The sequence below is a fragment of the Sorex fumeus genome, unplaced genomic scaffold (genome assembly GCF_029834395.1).
Source record: "Sorex fumeus unplaced genomic scaffold, SorFum_2.1 ptg000264l, whole genome shotgun sequence".
NCBI lineage: Eukaryota > Metazoa > Chordata > Mammalia > Eulipotyphla > Soricidae > Sorex > Sorex fumeus.
Window position 1 is genome coordinate 1,319,258 of NW_026606321.1, and position 22,806 is coordinate 1,342,063.

Genomic DNA, 22,806 nt, shown 5'->3' on the forward strand with positions numbered 1-22,806 from the left:
GCAGTGTGTGTGTGTGTGTGTTCGCACACGTGTGTGGGTGGCCCAGATCACACTCCCTTAACCCTCGACCTTAGAAAGAGAGAACGAGGTGTGTTCAGGCATAGAAGATGGGCTCAAGTGCCCATACAGAGAACACGGGCGCGGAGAGCATGAGGAGAGGAGCCACGTGTTCCGGGAAGCGCAGTGGCAGCCCCATGACCCCAGAGCACGTGTGGAGGCTGTCTCCGCCCCCCCCCCCCCGCCATGCCCCCCCACGCTGGCCAGCATCTATCTCCCACAAGAGGACACAGCCGGACCCTACAGATGGACGTGCCCACTTCCCCACTCCCTCCAGACAGTGGGGTGCCGAGACCCCAACGATCTGCACACACCGCCACACCCCCCGCACGGCCACCGGGGAACCTGGGCAGACTCAGGTGCGGGGGACGGGGGGCAGCAAGATCCCGTGGCACCCTGGTGGGCCCCAGTCTGCCTCGGAGCCGCAGGTGCCCTCGGCCGGTTGCTGGTCCCCATCAGTCTCAGTCTGCAACCCACCAGAGTGAACGGGCAAATGTGGATTCCCCAAGGGGAAGCGGAAGAGCAGGGACGGCGAAGGCCAGGGAGAGCAGGGTATGCGGGCCAGGGCCACTGAGGACACCGCCTCTGCGGGCATCCAGAATCTTCCCTTGCAGCCAGCCCCGCTGGGGTGGCTGGCCTGGGCAGCTGTGACAGGTCCACACCACTCCCGGGAGGCCTTGGCAACAAAGGGTCCCGCTCAGATGGGCCAAGGAAGCGAGTGGGGGAGGCTGGGCGAGTGGGGGGGGCGCTGAGAGGGGTCCCTGAGGTACCGTCGGGCCAGACCAAACAGATTCTGTTCCCGTGCTTCTCCCTCTATCTCGTAGTGTGCTGCCCCGCTTCGGGGTTGCCTTTCGAGGAGATGGAGAGCGGACGGGCAGTTTGCAGCGTGAAGGCACCGTGCCCGGAAGCGCCAGGGAGCAGGCAGCCTCGGCGCCACCTCTCGCGGGATGCCACCTGCGAAACGCAGGCCCGGCGAGGCAGGGCTCTTGGCTTCTCTCTTCCACCGGGCGAAGGCTGCGTGCGTGAAGCAGAGAGAAGCCGCTCGCCCGTCACCTGGGTTCTGGCCCTTTCACAGGGCTCTCCGTGTCTTCACTCGTATTCTGCTGCCATTTCTGGTGGGTAAAACTGGTTGTCTCGTAAATTACAAAATGTTCAATTGCAAATCATCTATCGGGGGCTGTAACGGGGGAGTGGGGAAATCCAGGGGAGGGTTCTGTCCTTGGCGTCATCCAGACCCTCAGCGGGGGCGCAGGAGAGGCACCACCACACCCACCCCGTCGGGCCGAGATGTGAGGGCTGGAGGACCCTGTTCCCTGATGGGCACTGCCAACCGCCGGTCAGAGAAGACGCAGCTCCCATCCCTACACTACACCCCGGCACGAGAGAGAGAGAGAGAGAGAGAGAGAGAGGAAAGAGACAGCACCTGCCCGTCCCTGCTTCTACCCAAGAACGGAAGGACCCCCCCGGGCAGGGCACCCTTCCCGTCTCCCCAGCACCTGACCGATGCTGCTGCTGCTCCTGGCAGGACGAGCAGCTCTGCATTACCCGGTGATGTGAACGAAATAACGCCCCCAAAGACTTGGAAGATGAAAACCTCTGCAAGCGCTACATGATTTTGAGCTGGGCATTTGAACCCAGGGCCAGGGACGACAGACCAAACACTGGAAAGGTCGGCACCCGCGAGAGGAGCGTCTGCTCACCCACTGCTGCAGGGCAAGTCCTATGTACATGCGCAAACGCAAACACACACACACACACACACACACGCACACGCACACGCACACGCGCAGCAGTTTCAGAAAGCGCCAAAGAGCTGTTTTTTCCTGGGAACCATACCCCAGAGAAACTTCAGCGTCACATTTTGTGGGCATTCCTTCCGGGGTGTCTCCTCTGGGGCGGGGCTAAGTGCTCCCCATCTCAAGTGTCAGCTCGATTCTCCAATAGTCCTGCCCAGGACTTCAGCAAGTTTATGCAAATGGACATGGGCTTGGGGTCAGGCTTCCAAGGTGGAGCATTGATCTGTCTGTCTGTCAGTTGGCTGACCAACAAGAGGACTCTGGCAGCGAATGGGGGGAAGGGGACAGCGGGGCACGCAGGCAGATGGCGCCCCTCACCTTCCCCAGAACGCGACCAAGAAGACCCGAACCTCACTGCATGTCGGCACACCCTTCGCCCCTTTCCCTCTCGCGCAGACCTCTCGGGGCTTCCACACGGCGATCAAGTCAGGCTTGCCAAGGAAGCCCCGGATATGCTATCAGGTGAGAGAGAGAGAGAGAGAGAGACAGAGACAGAGACAGAGACAGAGAGACAGAGAGAGGGTTGTGGACCCTGTTCCACAAGCTTGTGGCAAGAACGGTTTCCTCTCTTCCACAGGACAGGGATCGTGCAGAAGTCATGCAGTGGGCAGGGCCTTGCACGCGGCTGACCCTAACTCAACCGCTGACACCGCAGATGACCCCTTGAGCCCTGCCAGGAGTGACCTCTAGCAGAGCCTGAGCACCGCCAGGCATGGCCCCCAAATAAAAACGAACACAAGGAGAGAAAAGGGGGAGAGGAAGGGAGGTGCCCCTGGGGGGACCTAGCCCGCATGCGAAAACACTGCCCCCTTCCCACACGGCCCCGTCGCGGGGCTGCCCCCCTCCAGGGCATCAGAGCGGAAGCTGCCGTCCACGTTGGAGGGGCCACGAGGACCAGGACGAGAAGGAAGGAGCCGCTCCAGAGACCAGTCCGATGCACACATCAGCCGCGCCCGGGGCCGGCACTCACCGCCTTCGGTCCACTCACAAAGCCAATGCCTGGGCACTGTGGGCCCCCGGGCCAAGCCTCCTCCACGGTGCCCGCGCTGCAGCGGCCAGTCCCACGCCCCTGTTCACGCCCTCCAGTTTTGCTATGTTCAAGAGCCCCTCCCCGCTAAAAGATGAGAAAGGAAAGCCCATCAGGAGTCTCCCTTCCCGCCCCAGTGTCCAGCTGCAGGAGAGCACAAAGGGCCAGTCTCCCAGAGCCCCACCGAGCCGGCATGGAGGGCTGCCTCTGGACACCCAGGGACGGGGGGTGACGGAGGGCATTAGGGACATGGCTCCCAGGGAGGGGCACTCACCGTACAGGCAGAGAGCCGGACCCCCAGGGGGCCTCCCCACACAGAGGCCGGCACTTCCCAGAAACCTGCGCGTAGCAGGGAGCCTGGCCCTGCCCAAGCGTCCAGCAGTGGGCGGGTGAAGGGCAGGGGAAGGCTGGACGAGCCTCACCCGCCCACCCTGCTGCCACCATCCGCGTCTCACCATCCGTGCCCATCACCGATCAGGCGTGACCCCTGCGGGCGGAGTCAGGAGCACACCCTGAGCAGGGCCCAGAAACAGGAAAAGAAAATGAATAAAGTTTTGGGGACTAGAGAAACTGCGCTGGGGATAAGGCTGCTGCCTTGCGCGCAGCTGACCTGGGTTCGACCCCCACGTCCCACAGGGTCCCCCGAGCCCACCAGGAGTGATCCCTGAGTGCAGAGCCAGGAATGAGCCCCGAGCACAGCAAGATGTGGGTCTTCACCCCCCACCCCCACCAACACAGAAAGTTTGGGGAGTGAAAGAAGTAGTCCAGGGGTTCAGACGCTTGCTGAGCACAGGGTGGGCCCCGGAGCCCTGAGCACCACTGGCGGCGGCCCCTAAGCCCCCAGAAATGTGCAGCTGAAGATACAGTGCACAGCCGTGCCTTCAGGGCGTCTGCCTTGCCCATGGCTGGCCTGGGTCCCCTCCCCGACACTCTGGGTGGAGCAGGGCAGGAGCAAGCCCTGAGCACACCACACACACCCTCCCCCGTTACAGGAGCGAGTCGCTTGCTCCTCCTCAAGAGAAAGGCTCACGGACCTTCTACAGAACCAGCAGCGAAGACGTGTGCCGGGAGAAAAGCCAAGAATGGCAGCGACCTCTCAGCTAATTCGACAGACAGCCGAGTTCCACGGGCCTCCGTGAGCGAACTCTGCAGTCAGGCCACGGCGGCCACCCTCGCACCGGACTCTGTGGTCAGGCCGAGTCCAGGCCGTGCTCGACCCATTCGCTCACTCTCTAGTGTCCCCCAAAGTGAGGGTCAGGGAGAAAACTCAGCCTTCCACACGGCCTCGGGCACCCCCCAGAGAAGGGAGGGAAGGTGAACTGCACTCTCCCAGGAGTCTAAGCTGCCTCCTGCCCACGGGCCTCAGTGTCCCAGAGAGATCACTCCCACGCTGGCCGCAGCAATGGCCCCTGCAGAGCATACTCTTGGGGGAAGAGCTGAGCCCAGCAGGCTCTGAACCCGAGAAAACACCCAGTCAAAGCAGGCCAGGCGGGGAGGGGGCACCCCGTGAGCGCTGACCGACGAGAAACTGCACCCCACAAAGAGCGGAGCCGCAACAGCCCGGGCCAAGAGTGACCTCAGCCGAAGGGACAGATGGAACAGGCACACTGCACACGGTCGTCCATGTCGCTGCAGACGCAGAGACCGGTGCCGGCCCCGCTCCCAAGCAAAGCCACGGTGGGCCGGCCGACCAGCCGGACAGACAGGCAGAAAACCAGAGGGGCAGCAGACACAACTCTCCCGCCAGCCCCTCCCTGCACGCTGCCCAGCACACGCTCAGCCCAGCATCCTGCCAGCAGCCAGTGAAAGCGTGCCGCCCGCACGCGTCAAGGGCTCACCAGGTTATTTCCTAGCACCAGTGTCAATTAGGCAAAGAGAAGAGAGACAAAGAAACCAAATGACAGGGCCCAGCCCAGGCCACCGGCAGGGAAGCCGGCTCACTCCACCCAGGCTCGTCAGTCGAGTCTCGTGCCCTGGACTCACTGTCCCCACGTGGGCAGATCTGAGACCGGCACCCTGCCTGGGTGCGGGACACAGGGAGAGCGGAGAGCGGTCCTGAGTCCCCCGAGGAGGGTCTGGGGCTCTAACCCCAGCCCTGCGGGCAGCTGGCTGTCATCCCTCACATGACGGCACACGCCCACCAGGGACAAAGGGCCTGGGCACGTGACACACGGGGGCAGGGCCCCAAGCCAGGGGCGGCAGAGATAACTGTTGGGAGCGCTCTGCCAGGCTGCCCCAGATGACAGGACACTGGCCTCGGCGGCACGTGGGACAGAGAAAATCAACATGGCATTTGAAACCTCCACGGGCCTCGCCGGCGGGTCACAGGCGTGCCCACATCTAGGGAGTCAAGTTCCAAAGGCGCTCCTGGCCCGTGAGGACAGGGCAAGTTGGGGAAGGAGCTCCCGTGCCGATCGGGAGCAAGAGCTGGGGGCCTGGGGGTCGCCCCCGGGGAGGGGAGAAGCCAGCAACCCTCTGGAAAACCATCAGAAGACAGAAGTACAAGACGCTGGACGGTGCCCACTCAGGCCCGCTCCGCGTAGAGCAGGGGATGGGGAATATAAATTCAGGCCCTGACCATCGGCACAGCCGCACAGGGCCAGGGGCGGGAAGCCCCACGCCGCAGCATTGGCCCACCTGACCCTCCTGAGGCCAGTGGTGGTGGCCAGCATAGACCTGCCTGCTCCCAGCTTCTCCCTGGGCGGTGGCAGCAAACCCCACAGGCACAGGGGCCAGCTGGGGCAGACAGGCAGCGTGCCTGGGGGACACTTGGCCTGGGCTGGTGTGTCCGCCGAGCCCTGGGGGAGCCCAGGCAGCGGCCCCCTCACAGCCGCTCGGGGCCACCTGGGGCAGCCTCCCTCCTCCTCCTCTTCCCAACCAGCAGGAAACCTCCTCCGTGGTGTGGGCTGGCCCTGGAAGTCCCTCTCCACCTGCCTGTCCATCTCGAGGCTGTGGCCCTGACACCAGCTGTGGTGCCTGCGGGGGGTGGCGCAGGAGGTGGCGGGGGCGCCCTGGGCCCTGGGGCACACGCCACCCGTGCCCCTTCCGGGTCCTGGAGGCACCTGAGGGCTGGCGGCGCCGGCCTGGAGTCACCTTGGGGTGCACACATGCTCACCGGGAGTGGCACTTCCTTTGAAGGGGCCACACCTGGCGGTGCTTGAGACTCACACCTGTGGGGACCTGGGGGTGCTAAGGGGTGCCGGGAACCGAACCCGGGTTGGGCACATGCAGAGCCAGCACGATCCCTGCTGGGCTGACCAGGTGCCGCCCCTTTCACGGTGACCACAAACGGGTGGGAACTGCAGGGACAAGATGCCCAGCTTCAGGCTGGGGGGGACACCCGAGCCAGACCTGGGACCCAACGCGTCCGCTGCCGCCCTGGGCTGGGGCAGGGATGTCGGAGTGTGTTCCGTTGGTGCCTCACTGTCTCAGTCACACACACCAAGCCCCAGCGACACGGAGGATTTGTGGGCCATCTGTCCCCTTCACACCACCCGCATTCCTTCGGGGCTATCTCTGACTGTTGGCACCAAGCGACGTTTCACTGTGCGTTGACGACTCTGACTTGTAATCACTGTTTTCCCCCAGTTTGCCATTAGTCTTTTTTTAAAGACTGTTTTAAATGAACATACGAAAGCAACTGGAGTGCGTAGGGCTGAAGCAGCAACAGCGGTTAGGGCGCTGGCCCTGAGGGCAGCCCAGGTTCACCTCTGAGCCCCCCACAGGGTCCCCCTGAGCACCGAGGCAGGAGAAGCCCTGGGCGTTGGTAGGTGTGGCCCCAAAACCAAAAGGAAAAGAAGAAAACCTGTATTTGGCATTGGTGGGGTGACAGTTCTCGGACTTTTAATACAGGTGTTCACCGTCAGCCGGCACGCTGAACAGACTCCCCCTGCCCCGTCCCCACTCACCCCCGTGATTCCTCAGCAGCACCTGTCGTGAGCCCACAGGCCCCTCCCTGCGCGGAGGTCCCCTGAGCGGGCCTGAAGCACGTCACCCCTGAGACCACTTCCTCTCGCCCTGCTGGCTGACCCGTCCCGCCACCACAGAACAGGCAGCAAAGGCCGAGCCCTCCTGGGCAGGGTGGGGGAACTACCCTGGGGCCTGCCCCTCTTTCTCAGAACGGACACGACCACACGGACGACCAGGGAGGTGCCAGCAGGGCCCCAGCAGAAACCCAGGCAGATGCTCCCCGCAGGGCCCGGCCCCAGGGTTCTCTGCTGGCCCGAAGCAGACTGACCTGCAGCCCCGAGCCCACAGTGCATGAAGCTCCCAGATCACAAGCCCTACCCGCCCCCGCCCGCTCCCGCGCGCCACAGCCGGACAAGAGGCAACACGCGGCTAATTAAAACGGGCAGTGATCTACATCGCGGGTATATTTATCACCAAAACGAGGTTAGAGCCGGCCACGGTGCCCCTGGCAGCCAGCTAAGGGTTCCCGAGTCACGCCCACGCTTCTCAAGGAACAAAGCCCAGGAGACCCTCACACCTGCCCCCTCCCCACACTTCCCAGCCACACGGCGGTGGGCACCCGATGCTGGGCACGGACACGGAGGGGGTTCTCCCAGGGAGCGAGGTGGGACGGCCAAAGGGGTGCGCCCAGTCACCGGGTGTGCACTGGCTGGCGTATGCTCCAGGAGGGCACCCACCCCACACAAACTTGCACGCGCACACACGCACACGCAGCACACATGCACAGACACAAGCGCTCACGCACACACGCACACGCTCACATACACACATGCACACACGTACATGCACAAATGCACATGGTCACATGCACACATGCACATGTTCACACGCACACGTATGTTCGCACACAGGCATGCACGCACATACACAAGCACGCAAGCACACACACGCACATACATGCATGCACACGCACATGTTCGTGCACACACACGCACGCACATACACAAGCACACACACGCACACAAGCACGTGGCCAACTTGACAGAGAGGCACCCACAGGGCCGCAGGATGGTGGGCACGGTGGGCCAGAGGCCCCTGGCATACACACACAGGCCCCTGCAGGCCCCTGCCCCAACCGTCCTCCTCCTCCCAGGCTCAGAGGCACAGGGCAGGCCCTTGCATGGGCCCCAGCAGGGTGACCTGTCAGCCCGAGCACCCTCCGCCCCTGCTCGGTCCTCCCAGAACATCTCAGGTGCCGTGAGACGGGGCTGGTCCCAGGCCCACACACATGGACCTGCCCTTCTTGCTGCCCCTTCGGGCCCACCTGGAAAACAAGGGGCAGAGAGCGACTGACCAGTCCACCCATGCTCACTGGACCACACAGCCCTCCAAGGGAGAATCCCAATGGCGGCCAGCACCCCTCCATCACCATCAGCGGACACACCCTCCCCAGTCCTCTCCTTCCTGCACTGGGGTACCACTGTGAGTCCTGCCCACAGAGGGACACTGAGTTTGTGGGTCAGCCCACAGGGCACTTCAGCAAACAGCCCGTTCACTGCAGGAAGTGGGGGGGGGGGTAGCGGGGCGGGGTGCTTTCGAGAGAAAAACGCAATCCAGCCCCGCCAACAGAAGCCATTCCACAGGGCGGTCAAGTCAGGCTATTGATTAAGAATCTGACGTTTCTCTGGAATCCTGCCAAGAAGGGGAGATAAGATTTTCCTTTTCCCAATGCGAAGTAAATAAACGAGAACTAAATATCAGATACGGCTGATCTGGAGTACGAGCACTGCACACGCGTCTCCTGCCTTCAGTGAGAGACACATCCCAAATTCACCCGGACCCGCAGGGTCCGGGAACCCCACCCTCAGCCCCATCTCTCTTGAGACAGCTGAAGGCTGCATGTTGAACCACGGCTTCCCCTTTTGAACAGAACCACTGGTTGCGTTTCAACCATGCTTAATTATTTGGATGGCTCGGTGAATGGCCCCCAGTCTGCAGGTGAATCTTGGATGGGTAACCGGCAGAGGGGGAAAAAAACACTACCCCACGACCGGAAGTCAGTCTACGCGGCCCGATGAGAAGCTCTGCTGGGTGCTTCTCTACTGCGCTTCCTTGACGTCCAGAAAGTCACTTCTAGGATACACGGGAGCCATCAAATGGCTTTCCTCCATGTGCATCCCCGGAAGAGAGAAAAGGCCAGTCTCGACCGCTGGCTTCTGATCCCCTCAGCTTCCCTTTCTGAAACACTGATGGTAGCCAGGACGGATTTCCCCGCACTCTCTCCGTGCTCACAAAGCCCAAACTTCCAGGCTGGGCTGTGGGGGGCTGTGGGGGGGGCAGCTACGTAAGTGGTGTGAGAAGCAGTGCTGTCAAGCCCAGTTCCCCAGCTCCCAGGGGCCCCTGAGGGCCCGTGTGTGCACGTGTGCACATGTGCGTGTGCGTGTGTGTGCGTGCGTGCGTGTGTGTGTGCGCGTGCCTGTCCATGTGCGCTCAAGCCATGGGGTGAGAACTTAGCAAGGGATGCCCACAGACCCCGTTTCCCGCCATGTTCGCTGGGAAGGCGAAATTTCACGGAGAAAACAGGCCGGCAGGCCGAGCCACGATGCTTCCGAACAACCACACATCTTTCTTCTCAACACACTCACTTAATGCCAACCTAAAACATGCCGGGCAGGTTAAAAATAATGCATTTATGTAAGCACCAACCCCCCACGCGCAAACAAGTGCGCGCGCGCACACACGCACACACACACACACACACACACACACACTCTTGCAAGGTTAAATAGAGAGCTTTGAAAGAATGATTTATGGCCACAGGAACAGAGCCCCAAAATAGATTGGCAATAAAAGTGATTGGTCCCAGGGGGGGTTGCGAAAAAGCCCTGGCCCTCGAGGCGTTGGGGAAAGAGTCTGGGCTGCGCTTCTGGGCCCCGACCCCCCTGACCCCCCGCCGCCCCCGCTACCACCAACAGGGAAGCCCAATTCATATCGTCCAAAAAAATTATTATTTTAAACAAAACCAAACTGGACTGTGAATTCTGGAATGCCGCCCCCACCCCACCTCATTTGGCTCAGAAATCTGCTTTATCTCCTTAGGGTGCTGGGCTCACGCAGGGAAGAGCCCAGAGGGGGAACTGACTGATTCACCACCCCCCAGGCTCAGTTACCTTCCCATGGAAGGGAGGGTAACTGAGCTGGGAGCAGGGGGGTCCGTGACAGTCCCATGCCACGCAGCAGCAGTGACAGCCTAGGAGGTGGGACAGACCCCCACAGCGAAAGAGGCCCCGGGAGGGATGGCCCTGCTCTGAAGCCACAAATGGATAGCCCGCCCCCCCACCCCGCATACACACCCCGAAGGCACCCACAGGGAGAAAAACGGAGCCCCTGGACCTTCTCCCCGGCCCCCGTCCAAGGGCAGGACTCCAGTCCCCACCCCCGGGTCGACCTTGGCAGCGCCTCTGCCCGGAGCTTCCGGTGACGGAGCCACCACATGGCAGCCCGTTCTATTTATGAACTGCTCTGATTGTTTCAAAGTTCTAGGGCTGAAGCTGCCCTCCCGCCGGTCAACAGTGCCAGCCGAGTGCTGTCTGGGATGATGGAGAGAAGTGTCTCTTCTCTCCGGATTCTCTTGGATGGGGGGGGGGGGCGGGCGGTACGGCGGGGTCTGGCTGGGGATCACACTCAGGGCTCACACACGCCAGGCCAGTGCTCTACACACCCCAGCGCCTACAGAGAGGGGTTTCAACGGAGTCAAGAGAGACAATAAGGGACACTGGTCAAGAGAACGGGGGTAGGGGGGCTGGGGAGCTCCCGGCCCAGCCAAGCAGGCCCGACTGAGACAGAGGGGACCTGCGGGGACACGCTCGTCCCCGCGCCCGCAAGGTCTTCCCTGGAGCCCAGGAACCCAACCTCCGTGCTCTGGCAGCCTCAGAGACGATAGCGCTTCTCACATCCTCAGAGCCACCTGCCAGCCAGTCTCTTCAACAAGGCCACTCCGCCCACTAGACCAAGACAGGTCCCATCCCTGCAGGTGGGGACACCCTCTTCCCTCGGCCACATGGCAGGGCCCCGGATGCCCGATCCCAGATCTGGGTCAGGGATTCAGGGACTCGGGGCTGCCACAGAGAGGAAAGATGAGGCACCCTGGGGAGAGACCCACTGCTCTCCCCCCCCAACCCATTCATCCGAATAGGCTCAGGGCTCGGAGACATCGGGCCAAGAAGCCCAGCTGGATCATCTGGGGAAGGCACTGGGCAGCACAGCCGGGTTCTGCCCCATACTGGGGTCTGCAGCCAGGTCACCCAGCACAGAGACCCCAACAGCGATTCCTCAGACAGCCAGAAGCTAGAGTGGAGAGCCCGGGCTCAGGTGTGCCGCATCGGCCAGGGTCCACCGGGGTCTTTGGGGGGACTCGGAACAAAAGCCGTGTGCCCTGAGCAGACAATCCGATTGCACAATCGAGAGCTCGGCGGCGGGTCTGGCTCTGGCTCCCACCCCCACCCCCATTGCCTCCCAGCCCAGCCGGCTGCCCGTGCCCGTGTGTGCGTGCGCACGGGATCCGGATCCGCGAGGGGTGACAGGTGGCGGCGACGACGGAGGAGCCAGGCGAGCCGCTAGCTCGCTCCGGGGCACAAGGGAGGACGACCCAGCTCTGCTATTCCGAGGTGCGCGCGGCGTGGGGTTCCCCTGCGGCGCTGGCCTTGGCTGGAACCGCACGGTCCTGGGGGGCTCCTGGGGGCAGGGCAGCCCCAGCGCGCCGCAGAGCCGCCGCCTGTCACTCCCGGCCACGACCAATGGGGTCAAACCACTCCAGGTTAGCTCGCCCCCCCCCCCCGCGGCGACCACGCAAACCTGGCGGAAGCCTGGGGGGGGGGGGCGAGGCAGAGCGGGCGCGCGGGCCAGTCCCCCTCCCGCCACCCAAGGCCGCCCGCGTCCTCGGCTCGACCCCCCTGACCTCACCCAGGTCTGAGGACGGACCTGAGGACCCCGCCCGGGGGTCCCCCACCCCCACGTCCGCACCTCGGGGACACCCGAGCCTTCCCACCCGCCGCGCCCCCGCACCCCGCACCTGGCCCGCCCTCCTCCGACCTCGGGCGCCGGCGCTGCATCCTCCCGGCCCGCGCCCGGCACTGCGCTCCTGGCCGCGGGCCCCGCCGGGGACGCGGGGACGCGGGGGCGCGGGACGCGGGACGCGGGACTGGGCCGGGCCGCGGGGAGGCGCCGCGCCGCGGTCCCGGGGACGCCCGGGCACGCCCCCCGCGCGCCTCCCCGCGGGGGCCGGGGCCCGAGCACGCCGCGCCGGGAGCCACCTGGCAGCGCCGCCCCCGCCCGCACCCGCGGCCACCGCGGCCCGCCCCCGCCCTCCCTCCGCAGACAATGGCCCGCGCGGGCCGGACCCCGCAGCTCGGCCGGGGGGGCCCCGCGCCCCGCTTCGGCGCGGCCGGGCTCGGACGGTCGGCGGCGCCGGCCGAGGGCCCCGCCGGCACGGGTGGCGGGAGGGTCCGCGCGGCGCTCGCCGCTGACGCCCGCCCCGCCGGCCCCGGCGCCCGGCCGCGGCCCGGGGCCTCCGCCCAGGCGGTCCCCGCCGCCCCCGCCGCCGCCGCCGCGGCCCAGACAAAGAGCCGCGGACGCGGCCCGCGAGCCGCCGCACTCACCCGATCGGAAGAAGGCGGCGATGTCGGCCAGGTCCTTGGCCGCCTCCTCGGCCCCGTCGCCCGCGCCGCCCCCGCAGCCCGCGCCCGCCGCGCCGGCCGGGGCGGCGGGGCCCGACGAGGACGCGGCGGGGGCGGCGGCGCCGCCGCTGCCGCTGCTGCTGCCGCTCATGGCCGCGCCCGGCCCGGCCCCGCCGCCGCCGCCGCCGCCGCTCGCTCGCCCGGCGCGGGCCCTGGCGGCGCCGCTGCGGGACGCGGAGCCCCGGGGCGGCGGCGGCGGCGGCGGCGGCGGCTCGGCCCGCGGGGCGCGGAGCCTCGGCCCGGTCGGCGGCGGCGGCGGCGGCGGCGGCCGGAGCGCGGGCGGCGGCGGCGGCGGGCGCGGGGCTCACGGGCGCCGGGGGCAGCCGCCCGCCTCCATCTTGGTCGCAAATGGGAAAGGAAGGCGGGGGGAGGGGGAAATCACAGCCCCGGGAACCCGGGTGAAAGGAAAAGGGAGAGCGGCGAAAGGAGAGGAAGGGAAAAAAGAGGGGCTTCGGGCATTTCCGGCCGGCTTCGGCGGCGGCCCGAGCGTGGGCTCGGCGGCGGGCGGGGCCTGGAGGCGGCGGGCGGGGCCTGGAGGCGGCGGGCGGGGCCTGCCGCGGCGGCAGCGGTTCGAGAGTGAGCACGGCGGTGGGCGGGGCCTGGGTGTGGGCGGAGCCTGCCGCGGTGGGGGCGGCGGCCCGGGAGTGCGCTCGCCGATGGGCGGGGCCTGCCGCGGCGGCAGCGGTTCGAGAGTGAGCTCGGCGATGGGCGGGGCCTGGGTGTGGGCGGAGCCTGCCGCGGTGGGGGCGGCGGCCCGGGGGTGAGCTCGGCGGTGGGCGCTCGAGCCTGCCGCGGCGGAGCGGCCTGAGAGTGCGCTCGAGGGTGGGCGGGGCTTGGGGTGGGCGGAGCCTGCGGCAGCAAAGACCCGAAAGTGAGCTCGGAGGTGGGCGGGGCTGGAGATGGGCGGAGCCTGCGGCAGCAAAGACCCGAAAGTGAGCTCGGAGGTGGGCGGGGCCTGGAGATGGGCGGAGCCTGCGGCTGCGGCGACCGGCGCGTGAGCTCGGTGGTGGGCGGAGCCTGCCGTGTATCAGCGGCCTGAGCGTGCGCTCGGAGGTGGGCGGGCCTGAGCATGGGCGGGGTCTGCCGCGGCGGCCTTGGCTGCGGCCGCGGCCCCGCCACCTGGCCGCGCGTTGCGCGAGGCTCGGGTCCGGCTGCAGCCTGGACGCGCCCACCCGGTGGGGTGGACAGGAGCCGCCCCCCGCCTTGGCGCTCCAGCTGCCGCTTTCGTGTTCGTCTGCGGCGGCCCGCAGGGGCCCCGGTGACTCAGACTCTGGGCCCGAGCGGCTCCCTTAGGCGCAGCCGCGGGCCTGGCGCACACGCGGGCAGGGGCTGCGTCCTAGCTGGGAGAGGAGCAGGGAGCTTGGGCGGGGGGGGGGGCGGGTGATGGACTCCAACCCCCCGGGCGGCGAGGGGGCGCGGGCACAGCCCCCCACCCACACCGCAGAAAGGAGTGCGGCTGGTCAGTCTGGAAGTCAGAGATGGCCAAGGGCCCGGAGCTGGGGAGGCCAAGGGAAGTGACATCCAGCTGTCGGGGAGGTCAGCCAAACCAGCGGCTGGAGCATATTCGCGTACCGCCCGCCTGCAGAGTTTCATGTGGCTGCAAGACATGGGACCGCTAGCAACGAACGCTTCTGGAAACGGTGGGTGGGTGCAAGGGTCTTCCCTGCTGGAGGTCACAGATAAGGCCCCTCCCCAGAAGGCTCACATCCTCCTGGCACTGACTTCCAGCTGGAGACATCTGTGTCAGCTCACTTTTATGTGAGTTGGTGTGCAGTGTCGATCATAGGTTACTGGGCACCTATATTTGCCTCTCTCCGCTGGGTGGGCTTAGGAATAGCTCAGTAGCAGCAGGCATCCCCAGCACACAGATGTTTTTCACAGCTTTCTCCAGAGAAAAGAACCTCCTGGCCGCTGTGGGGCTGGGGCAGGAAGTAAACAAAAGGAGTCCGGTGTCTCTTATTGTGCCAGAAGGTAAGGAAGTGCACAAAACATATTTTTGAAAATCAGCAACCACAACAATGAGGGGCGGTTATCCAAAGGCCACCGGAGGAGCCGGGGAAATAGCTCAGGGAACAGGCGTGCATGGCATGAGCACGCCGGGACCCAAGCTTGATCTCCCGATGCACGTTTCAGCACCAGCCCACCAGCCTGTTGCCTGGTGGTTCCCAGCCCTACCACCAAACTGGACGATCCAGTTAGCTGAGAAATCAGCTAGGAGTGGCCCTTGGGCCCCCTGAACACTGCTGGAAAGGCAAAAAAAAAATTTTTTTTTAAGGGGAAAGGTTGGAGAGATTGGGAAGGGCGCTGGCCTTGCATCCAGCAGACTGGAGTTCGATTCCCAGCACCCCAGATGATCCCCTGAGCACCTCCAGGAGTGATCCCTGAGCACAACCCAATATGCTCCCTCTTCCCTAAAAAAAAATAAAAATAACAAAATAACCAGGAGCCAATTGTATGAGTCAACCATGGCCAATCTGGACCAATCGAAACAACAAGATAGCAAAAGAGCACTTTCTTACAGTGCAAAGTATAAAATAACTTCCATGAATCCACAATGCCAAAAATAAGCAAAAACAAAAAACAAATCAATAAATGAGGGGGGTAGGGGTTAAATACCTCCTATACACAAGAATCCCAAATCCCTCGGACAGATTTTCTCCTGAAGGTGCAGGCCAAGAACTCGGTCCAGCACTCTGGACCACAAGGAGGGTCAAAAGGGAGCCCAGTGGAAGGGAGACGGGGTTGAATGAACAAGCCCAGTGGAGCCAGTGGGAAGGGGCTGCGGGAGAGAGTGATTTTACCTGGAGTCGCAGGGCAGACTCGGCGACCCCCAGCAGCACGCCGTCGTGGCGGTGGGCCAGCCCGAGACAGGGAAGGATGGCCATGACCCTTTTCCTCGGTGCGTCTCCGTCTCCTCAGTCCACTGGTGAGGAAGAACTTCAGACACGTTCTACAGTCTGTCTGACCCATCTTCGCCCGATCAGTCAAGGTGGTCCAAAGTCAGAAAGGAAAGCGGGGGAGACCGTCAAGGTCACGAGTCTCCCAGGTTTGCACGCGACTGAGCTGTTTGCTTGTGGCTCTGAGTGATGCGAGCCTGGCCACTCACCACACCAGCTTCCCGACTTCTCCCCAAACCCAAATCTATTCTAAAGGATCACCGGCGGGGGGATGGGGGGGTCTTTTCTGCTTATGCCACTGGGCGGGCCGTCTCTTCCAAAGCCAAGTGCAGTCGGTCCCAATTTCACAGGCCACCAGCTCAGGTATGCTGACAATGTTCCCGTCTCTTGCCCCGGAGTTAATTTCTAACTCCAGCTCCCTTTCCCGGCAAGACGGAAAGCATCTCTCTCGTTCAAGTGCACTTGATCTCTGGGGACTTTCTTGATGAAATGTTTCCCACCCACCCCCCACCCCACCTTGTCCCCAAGGTCACCGCTGAGGTGTCGATGCTATCACAGTGTGGCATAGAAGGGAGGGTCTCACCAGGGTATAAGGGTCTGGTGAGGGTATCAAGGCAGATGTGAGGCCTAACTTTGTGCACCCCCCGCCCCCAAACCCTGGGCGTTGCTGTGGCCCGATGCCTCCGGCTGTTGCCTCTTCCTGCCCTCCCTCAACTCCAAGGGGTTGCTGAAGCTGATGGCAACAGTGTGCTGCAGGTTGGGGTGATGGGACCCCCTTTGGCCCACAGCCAGCTCAGAAAGCAAGCTCCCACTGCTCCGGGGATCCCCGTCCCAGAGAGCTGAGCCCTGGCTGTCTTTCTCAGTCCCCACTGCCCCTACCCCCATTAGGCTCTCATGCTTTCTCCTCCCTCACCTCCCATGGCAAAGCTGTTATTTCCTTTTGCAGGAAGAAAACCTCACTCCTGCTTTCATCCGAACCTATTGTTCTTGGCATGCCATTGGGGTACTTTAGGGATCACAGTTTTCCTATCCCCAAACCCTTTCCCCTCCCATGAGTTTTCTACCATGGATGTCCAGAGGGGGCCTTGGGGACACAGAAGGTCAGTACAAGAGGCTTCCTCTCCCTTGGCCTCCCTTTACGGGTCGTCCAGCAGCTACAGGCAGAGCCTGTGGACTTCTGACTCACTAGTGAGAAAGGCCCAGGATTTGGGGGTGGGGTGCACCAACTGTGGGTTGGAGGGAGAGCCTGGGCACATGTGACCATGACGCAACAGGTAATACGTTAGTGGTGAGACTCAGAAGTCGCCCCGGAAAGGCCAACTAGTGCCAGAGGGTTCTCGGGGGGAGGCCGCCGTGTGTGTTGGCAGTTTCCTTCAAACTGTGGGACTGGGCAAAACCAGCTCTCTGAGTGGACCCCCGGGCCTGCCCCTTGCATCCTTAGAGCTGGGATGGAGGTAATTCCAGGAGCGCTGTGTGGAAGGCGGGTGCCTGGGTGTGGGCATTGCCGGCTGGCACCCCAGACTGAGTGGAGGTAGAGGCCACACCTGGGGTTTCTCTCCTTTCTGCCCCTGAGTGCGTGGACCAGGATCCGAACAGGGTTTCCTGACAGCCGCTGCTGACCCGCCCGACCTTACCGGCTCAGCTGGGACTCGCTGCGCAGCTCACGGTCATCGGTCATCGCTGCCTCCTCTGGACGGGCTGCACCTTCATCCTGGCTTCTGACTATCTGCCTCCTCTGAACTGGGCTGCACCTCCACACTGGCTTTCATCCTGCCCGAGTCACGCCACGGGGCTTCGTGTGACCCTTGGCAGTCAGCACATGGGGCGGCCTTGGTGTCTGCACACCTAGATCCATCGCAAGCGGGAAGGCCAGAGCCTCAGAGACCGTCAAGGGGTTAGGACGCTTGCCTGCTCCATGGCCAAGTCAGGAGTAAGCTCTGGGCACTGCCGGGGCGTGGCGCCCTCCAGCTCCCCCAGAAGAAGCAAAGAAAGTTGGAGGGGCAGACGCCTCAGGTCTCTGGATTACGCTCTCTTACCCACTAGCACCGGTGTTTACCTCCCACTCTCCGCTTGTCAGGGGCGGGGCCCAGTGAAGCAGGGGGAGAGGGGGCTGGTGAGGGAAATACACGCAGAGTGGACTGGGCTGGCTCCCTAGGAAGGGTCCATGTGTTTGCCCTTCCTTTGTCTTTGCGCCTTTGAACGTGGAGAGGATGCTGAGAGTAAAGTGCCCTCCCAAAGGAGGACCAAGTTGGTGACTTACAACAAGGGGCCGGACACTGACCTTGCATGTGGCTGACCCCTGTTCAGTCCCTGGCACCACAGATAATTTCCTGAGCACTGTCAGGGGTAGCTCCTGAGCACTGTTGGGTGTGTCCCCAACAAAAGAGTGACCCTGAGGACAGAAAAAAACTCTTGATAGAGCTCCATGAGAAATTCCAATTCCCCAAGAGAAAGGAGGATCCTGTTCCCCAAGAGCCCCAACTTCAGCAAGAGCCTGAAGTCGGGGGTCTTATTATGCGGGGTTCCCAGTTCAGCCAGTTCTGGGGCTGGGGCAAGAGCACAGCAGGTAGGGCATGCACCAGGTTTGGTCCCCGGCACCCCATGTGGTTCTCCATGTGGTTCTCTGAGCCCCTCCAGAGGTGCAGGGCCAGGGGTGAGCCCTAAGCACTACTGGGGGGCCCAAACAATAACCAATACAAACAAAATGCAGCCGGATTCTTCCAGCACTGCTTTTCCACCAAAGAAACCCTAAAGCTAGAGCAAAGGGGAGTGGGCAGGGAGAAGAAGGGAGGAGAGTGGACAGAAGTGGGGAGAGCAGAGGGGAGAGGAGAGGGGGGAAATCGAGGGGAGAGGAGAGCAGAGAAGGGGAGGGGAGAACAGAGAGGACAGAGGAGAGGATGGGAGGGGAGGGGGCGGGGAAGAAGGAGGAGAGGAGGACAGGGAAGGGGAGGAGAAGGCAGAGAAGAGAGAGAAGGAAGGGGAGAGGAGAGAGGAGAGCAGAGGCGAGAGGGGAGGGGAGCGGGAGGGGAGGGGGGGGAAAGCTGTTCCTTCTGGGGCTAGGGCCTCAGCAAACACCCCGAGATGAGTGTGTCCTGGAAGCTTCTGGCTCTTTCTTGGAAACACAGAAAAGGGCCAGAGAGAGGGGGCAGCTGTACAGGTCGTCCGGCAAATACTCTGCTCTGTCACACTGACTCCATTCTGGCGCAGTACGATCCTCTGAGCATCACCAGGACTGTCCCCTGAGGACAGAGCCAGGTGGAACCCCTGAGTATCCCCAGTTGTGCCCATCCCCCCCCAAAAAAAAGATGAGAAGTAATAGACAAAAAAGTTTCCTTCTCGGGGCTGGAGCAATAGCACAGCAGGTAGAGTGTTTGTCTTGCACGCGGCCAACCCGGGTTCGATTCCCAGCATCCCATATGGTGCCCTGAGCGCTGCCAGGAGTGATTTCTGAGTGCAAAGCCAGGAATAACCCCTGAGCGTTGCCAGATGTGACAAAAAGCCAAAAAGGAAAAAGTTTTCTTCTCACGTCTATATTTCTTTTCATTTTTTCTTATTCCGTGCCCCAGATGGAGCCCAGGACCCACATATGTAAGTGAGTGTGAGGTGTTGCCCTGCTCTTTGACTCCCCTCTATCCATTTCAGCATTGAAATACCGTCCGGGCTCATTCACTCCTATCCTGGGCCAAATGGTGCGCCCCGCCCAGAACCCACCGGAAGCAGAGTCTCAGCAGTGAGAACGGGTTAGGTCAAGGTGCTCCCGAAGGGGCTGGAGCGATAGCACAGTGAGTGGGCGTTTGCCTTGTATGCGGCCGACCCAGGTTTGAGTCCAGCATCCCATATGGTCCACAAGCACCGCCAGGAGTAATTCCTGAGTGCAGAGCCAGGAGTAACCCCTGTGCATCGCTGGGTGTGACCCAAAAAGGAAAAAAAAAGCTGCTCCCAAGGTCAGCCGGGCTGTGACTTTATAAGGGGGTTTTAAAGCAGAGGGTCTATGAGAAGATGGCCAGCTGTGGTCAGGAGCAGGGAGGGCTGGAGGGCTGGATATCCAGGGTTGTAGCACACGCTTTGTTTGTTTTATTTTGTTGTTTGTTGTTTGTTTATTTGGGGGCCACATCTGGTGATGCTCAAGAGTTACTCCTGGCTCACACTGAGGAATCATTCCTGGCAGTGCTCGGGAAACCAGATGAGACGCTGAGATTGAACCCACATGGGCTGCATGCAAGGCAAGGCCGCACGTACCCTGCCCTGCTTCACTCTCTCTCCTGCCTTGGAGGCGGCCAACTCCGGTTGGGTCCCAACACCAGATGGACCCTGAGCATTGCCAGCTGCAGCCCTGGAGGTGTCTCAGCACCGTCGGGGTTACGTAGGTAATCTCAGTTTCCCCAGGTACCAATCAAGTAGCATCGGTATCCCTGGGCCCTTGCATTAACCCACGCCCCAGTTGGTCAAGAATTACTGGGGTTGCCCCCAGCCCCTCCAAAGAAAAGAGCATCAAGCATTGTGGCTTCACCAAGAAGAATGTAAACAGTGAGTGGTCGTGAGGCTAAGGGTTGAGTTTTTTGTTTTGTTTTGTTTTTATTTTATTTTATTATTTTTTATTTTTTATTAGTGAAACACCTGAGGTACAGTTGTAGACTTACAAATGTTTGTGCTTGGGCTTCAGTTACACAATGATCAAGTACCCATCCCTCCACCAGTGCCCATTCTCCACCACCAATGGTCCCAGTATCCCTCCCACTGCCCATCCCCCCCATCCCACCCCGCCTCTGTGGCAGGGCATTCCCTTTTGTTCTCTCTTTCCTATTGGGTGTTGTGGTTTGCAAGGGAGGCAACGGGTGGCAATCATGTTTGGTCTATAGTCTACTTTCAGCATGCTTCTCCCATCCTGGGCAGATCTTCCCAACACTAAGGGTTGAGTTTTCGTGCTGTGCAGCGGGTAGTGCTGTGTGTCTGTGTGACTTGAAACCCCCCAGAGCCCCCAGGTGGTTCCTGAACATAAGAAGCATGTGGAGAGGTTAGAGCGGTAGCACAGCAGGTAGGGCATTTGCCTCGCATGCGGCCAAAGCGGGTTCAATTCCCAGCATCCCATATGGTCCCCTGAGCACTGCCAGGATTAATTCTTGAGTGCAGTCAATAGTCACCCCTGAGCATCACCAGGTGTGACCCAAAAAAGCAAAAAAAAAAAAAAAAAGAAAAGAGAAAAAGGAAAGATTTGGAAAAAGAATAGCAAAAAAACTACCAAACTCAGCCCAGTCATGCCACGGCTGCTCTTGGACTGGGGTATAATCTATGCCAGAAAGACTGAGTCATTAAGCCCCTGGCTGAGGGTCCAGGACAAAGGCGGGGGTCCCTGGCTTGCTGGCTGGCCCTGAGACTCGCTATCTCGAGCCCCTTCACACCAGCATTGCCCCCCGTCATTGAGATGCCGCAGAAAAGACACACCCTGCAGAGAGATTTCGGTCGGTCGGAGCAGAGAAGGGCTGGGGGGTGCTTAGAGAAGGGACAGGGCCTGGGGTTGGGAGGTTTTGGGGTTGAATTGACAGGGGGAGGACGAGATATTCACAGGTGCCCACATGCCTCTGCTCCCCCGCCCTGGTTTGGGGGCAGAATCCATGGAGACCTTCATTTCGCAGGAGGCAAGCTCGGTCACGCAGGAAGGGAAGGTGCAGGCAGCTTGAGCTTTGTGAATTAAGCTCAGATTTGGAAGTTGCCAAATTTCCTTTTGACTGGTGTCTCGGGGATGCAGCCATGTCTAAATTTGCCACATCCGCTTCAAAACCCTCAGCGTAACTAGCTCATCACTGAGTGACCGCTGTCGTCCAATTCCTAGCCAGTGGCCCCAGGATTCCAGATGGAGCCTCCATCCAGATCGAAAGGAGCAGGGTCTGAAAGATTAATTCATTCCCGGTCTTCACCATCTGGGTCTTCATGGTTTCTCTCTGAAGGGTTGATCCCGGTGGGAGTGCTAATCCCTTGAGGTTTTATCACTGAGTGCCTTATAGAGAGGTTTAGTAGATTAGGTTAGGAATAATAAGGGACAAAGGAAAGGCAAGGAGCAGGGGAAACTTCTCTTTGCCTTTTCCTGGAGCTGGTCTTGACGCTTCTGCCTAGCGGAGAACCTCAGAATGTCCCAACCACACTTATCTCCAGGACAGGAAGACAACGGATCACTCACCGAAGGTTGCTCACCACACACACAGAAGACCATCAATGGGCTTCACATCCTCTTTGGGGTTATTCTGGAAGCTTTGACCCATTCATGCAGTAAGCAGTCAATGAGCCCCATCCTGGCGGGCAGACTCATGGAAGCTAGAGCAAACAGAACCAGCAAAAATTGCATCAGCATCCCTGAGCTGACTTGCAAGTGGGATGGGCTGACAGCCAACAAGCTGGTGCGGGAGAACGAGCCAAAGGAGGGAGTCCACAGGAAGGAGGCCGGGGGATATTGGGGCTGGGGCCCGCCAGACAAGCTAGACGTGCCAAGCTCAGAGGTCAGAGGGAGGAAACGGGGGGAAGGCACATGCCTTGCATGCAGCTGGGCTTAGCTCAGCTCCCAGCACCGCCTGGTTTTCAGGGCCCCGTGGACGGGGGGCCCATGTGTGTAATCCCTGGCGCTGATGATTGACACACATGGTCCAGCCCTCACCCCGAACCACCAGCTTAGTCAGCCCATGGGGCAGCCATTGGAAGGAGCCACCCAAAGGAGGGAGTAAAGGTGAGGCTGAGTCAGCCTTGGGGCCACGAGCACGGCCCGTATGTCCAGTCCCAGCAGCAACTGACTTTTCCATCTTGCTTTGCTCCCACAGCAGAGTTTGAGAGTCTGGGCAGTGCTGTGGGGCTCTCCGGGATGCCGAAGGACTTACCACCTCTAAGCTCCCCACCCCGCCCCCACAAGTAACGTCATCTTTCCTCTCCAGTGCCCCCGGCAGAACGCTTTCTCTGCACAAGTGCAGAGACCCTAACTTCACATGGCATCAGGCCTGGGCCAAGCTGAACACACCTCTCAGGCCTTGTGTGGGGGCGGAGATCCAGGGTGCAAAAGCACACATCAAGTGTTCTGAGTAAAACCCCCTCTTTGCGCCCTGTGCCCCTCTGGAGAGGAGGCTTACTGTGCCAGCCACTGCTCATGGGGCTCAGGGTGAGCTGGGCTGGCAACACAAGCAGATCTCATTCTGGTACCACCTGTGTGAGCTCGTACCCAGAGGGGCTTTGCTGAATCTTGAGGCGCAGAGACGAGCTGATGAGCAGGGCCATGAGGCGAGGTGGGCTCTGTTTATCCTCTGTTTAGGGTGAAGCATCACTTTGCTGTCCAACGTTGAAGGGTGCAACCGATAGCTGCTGTCCAAGGCCCTGGGAGGGATTATTTCACACCTCGTGGACAATGT

General features: G+C 61.8%; 1 protein-coding gene across 1 annotated transcript in view; it reads right to left on the bottom strand.

Annotated features, from left to right (window-relative positions):
- The window catches only part of TRIO (trio Rho guanine nucleotide exchange factor), a 172,244-nt gene extending 160,329 nt beyond the window's left edge, over positions 1–11,915 (bottom strand). Inside the window, 1 exon segment of the mRNA XM_056109061.1 lies at positions 11,861–11,915. Within this exon segment, the coding sequence (XP_055965036.1) occupies positions 11,861–11,900 (40 nt within the window). The 5' untranslated portion in view covers positions 11,901–11,915.
- Between the last annotated feature and the right edge of the window lie 10,891 nt (positions 11,916–22,806).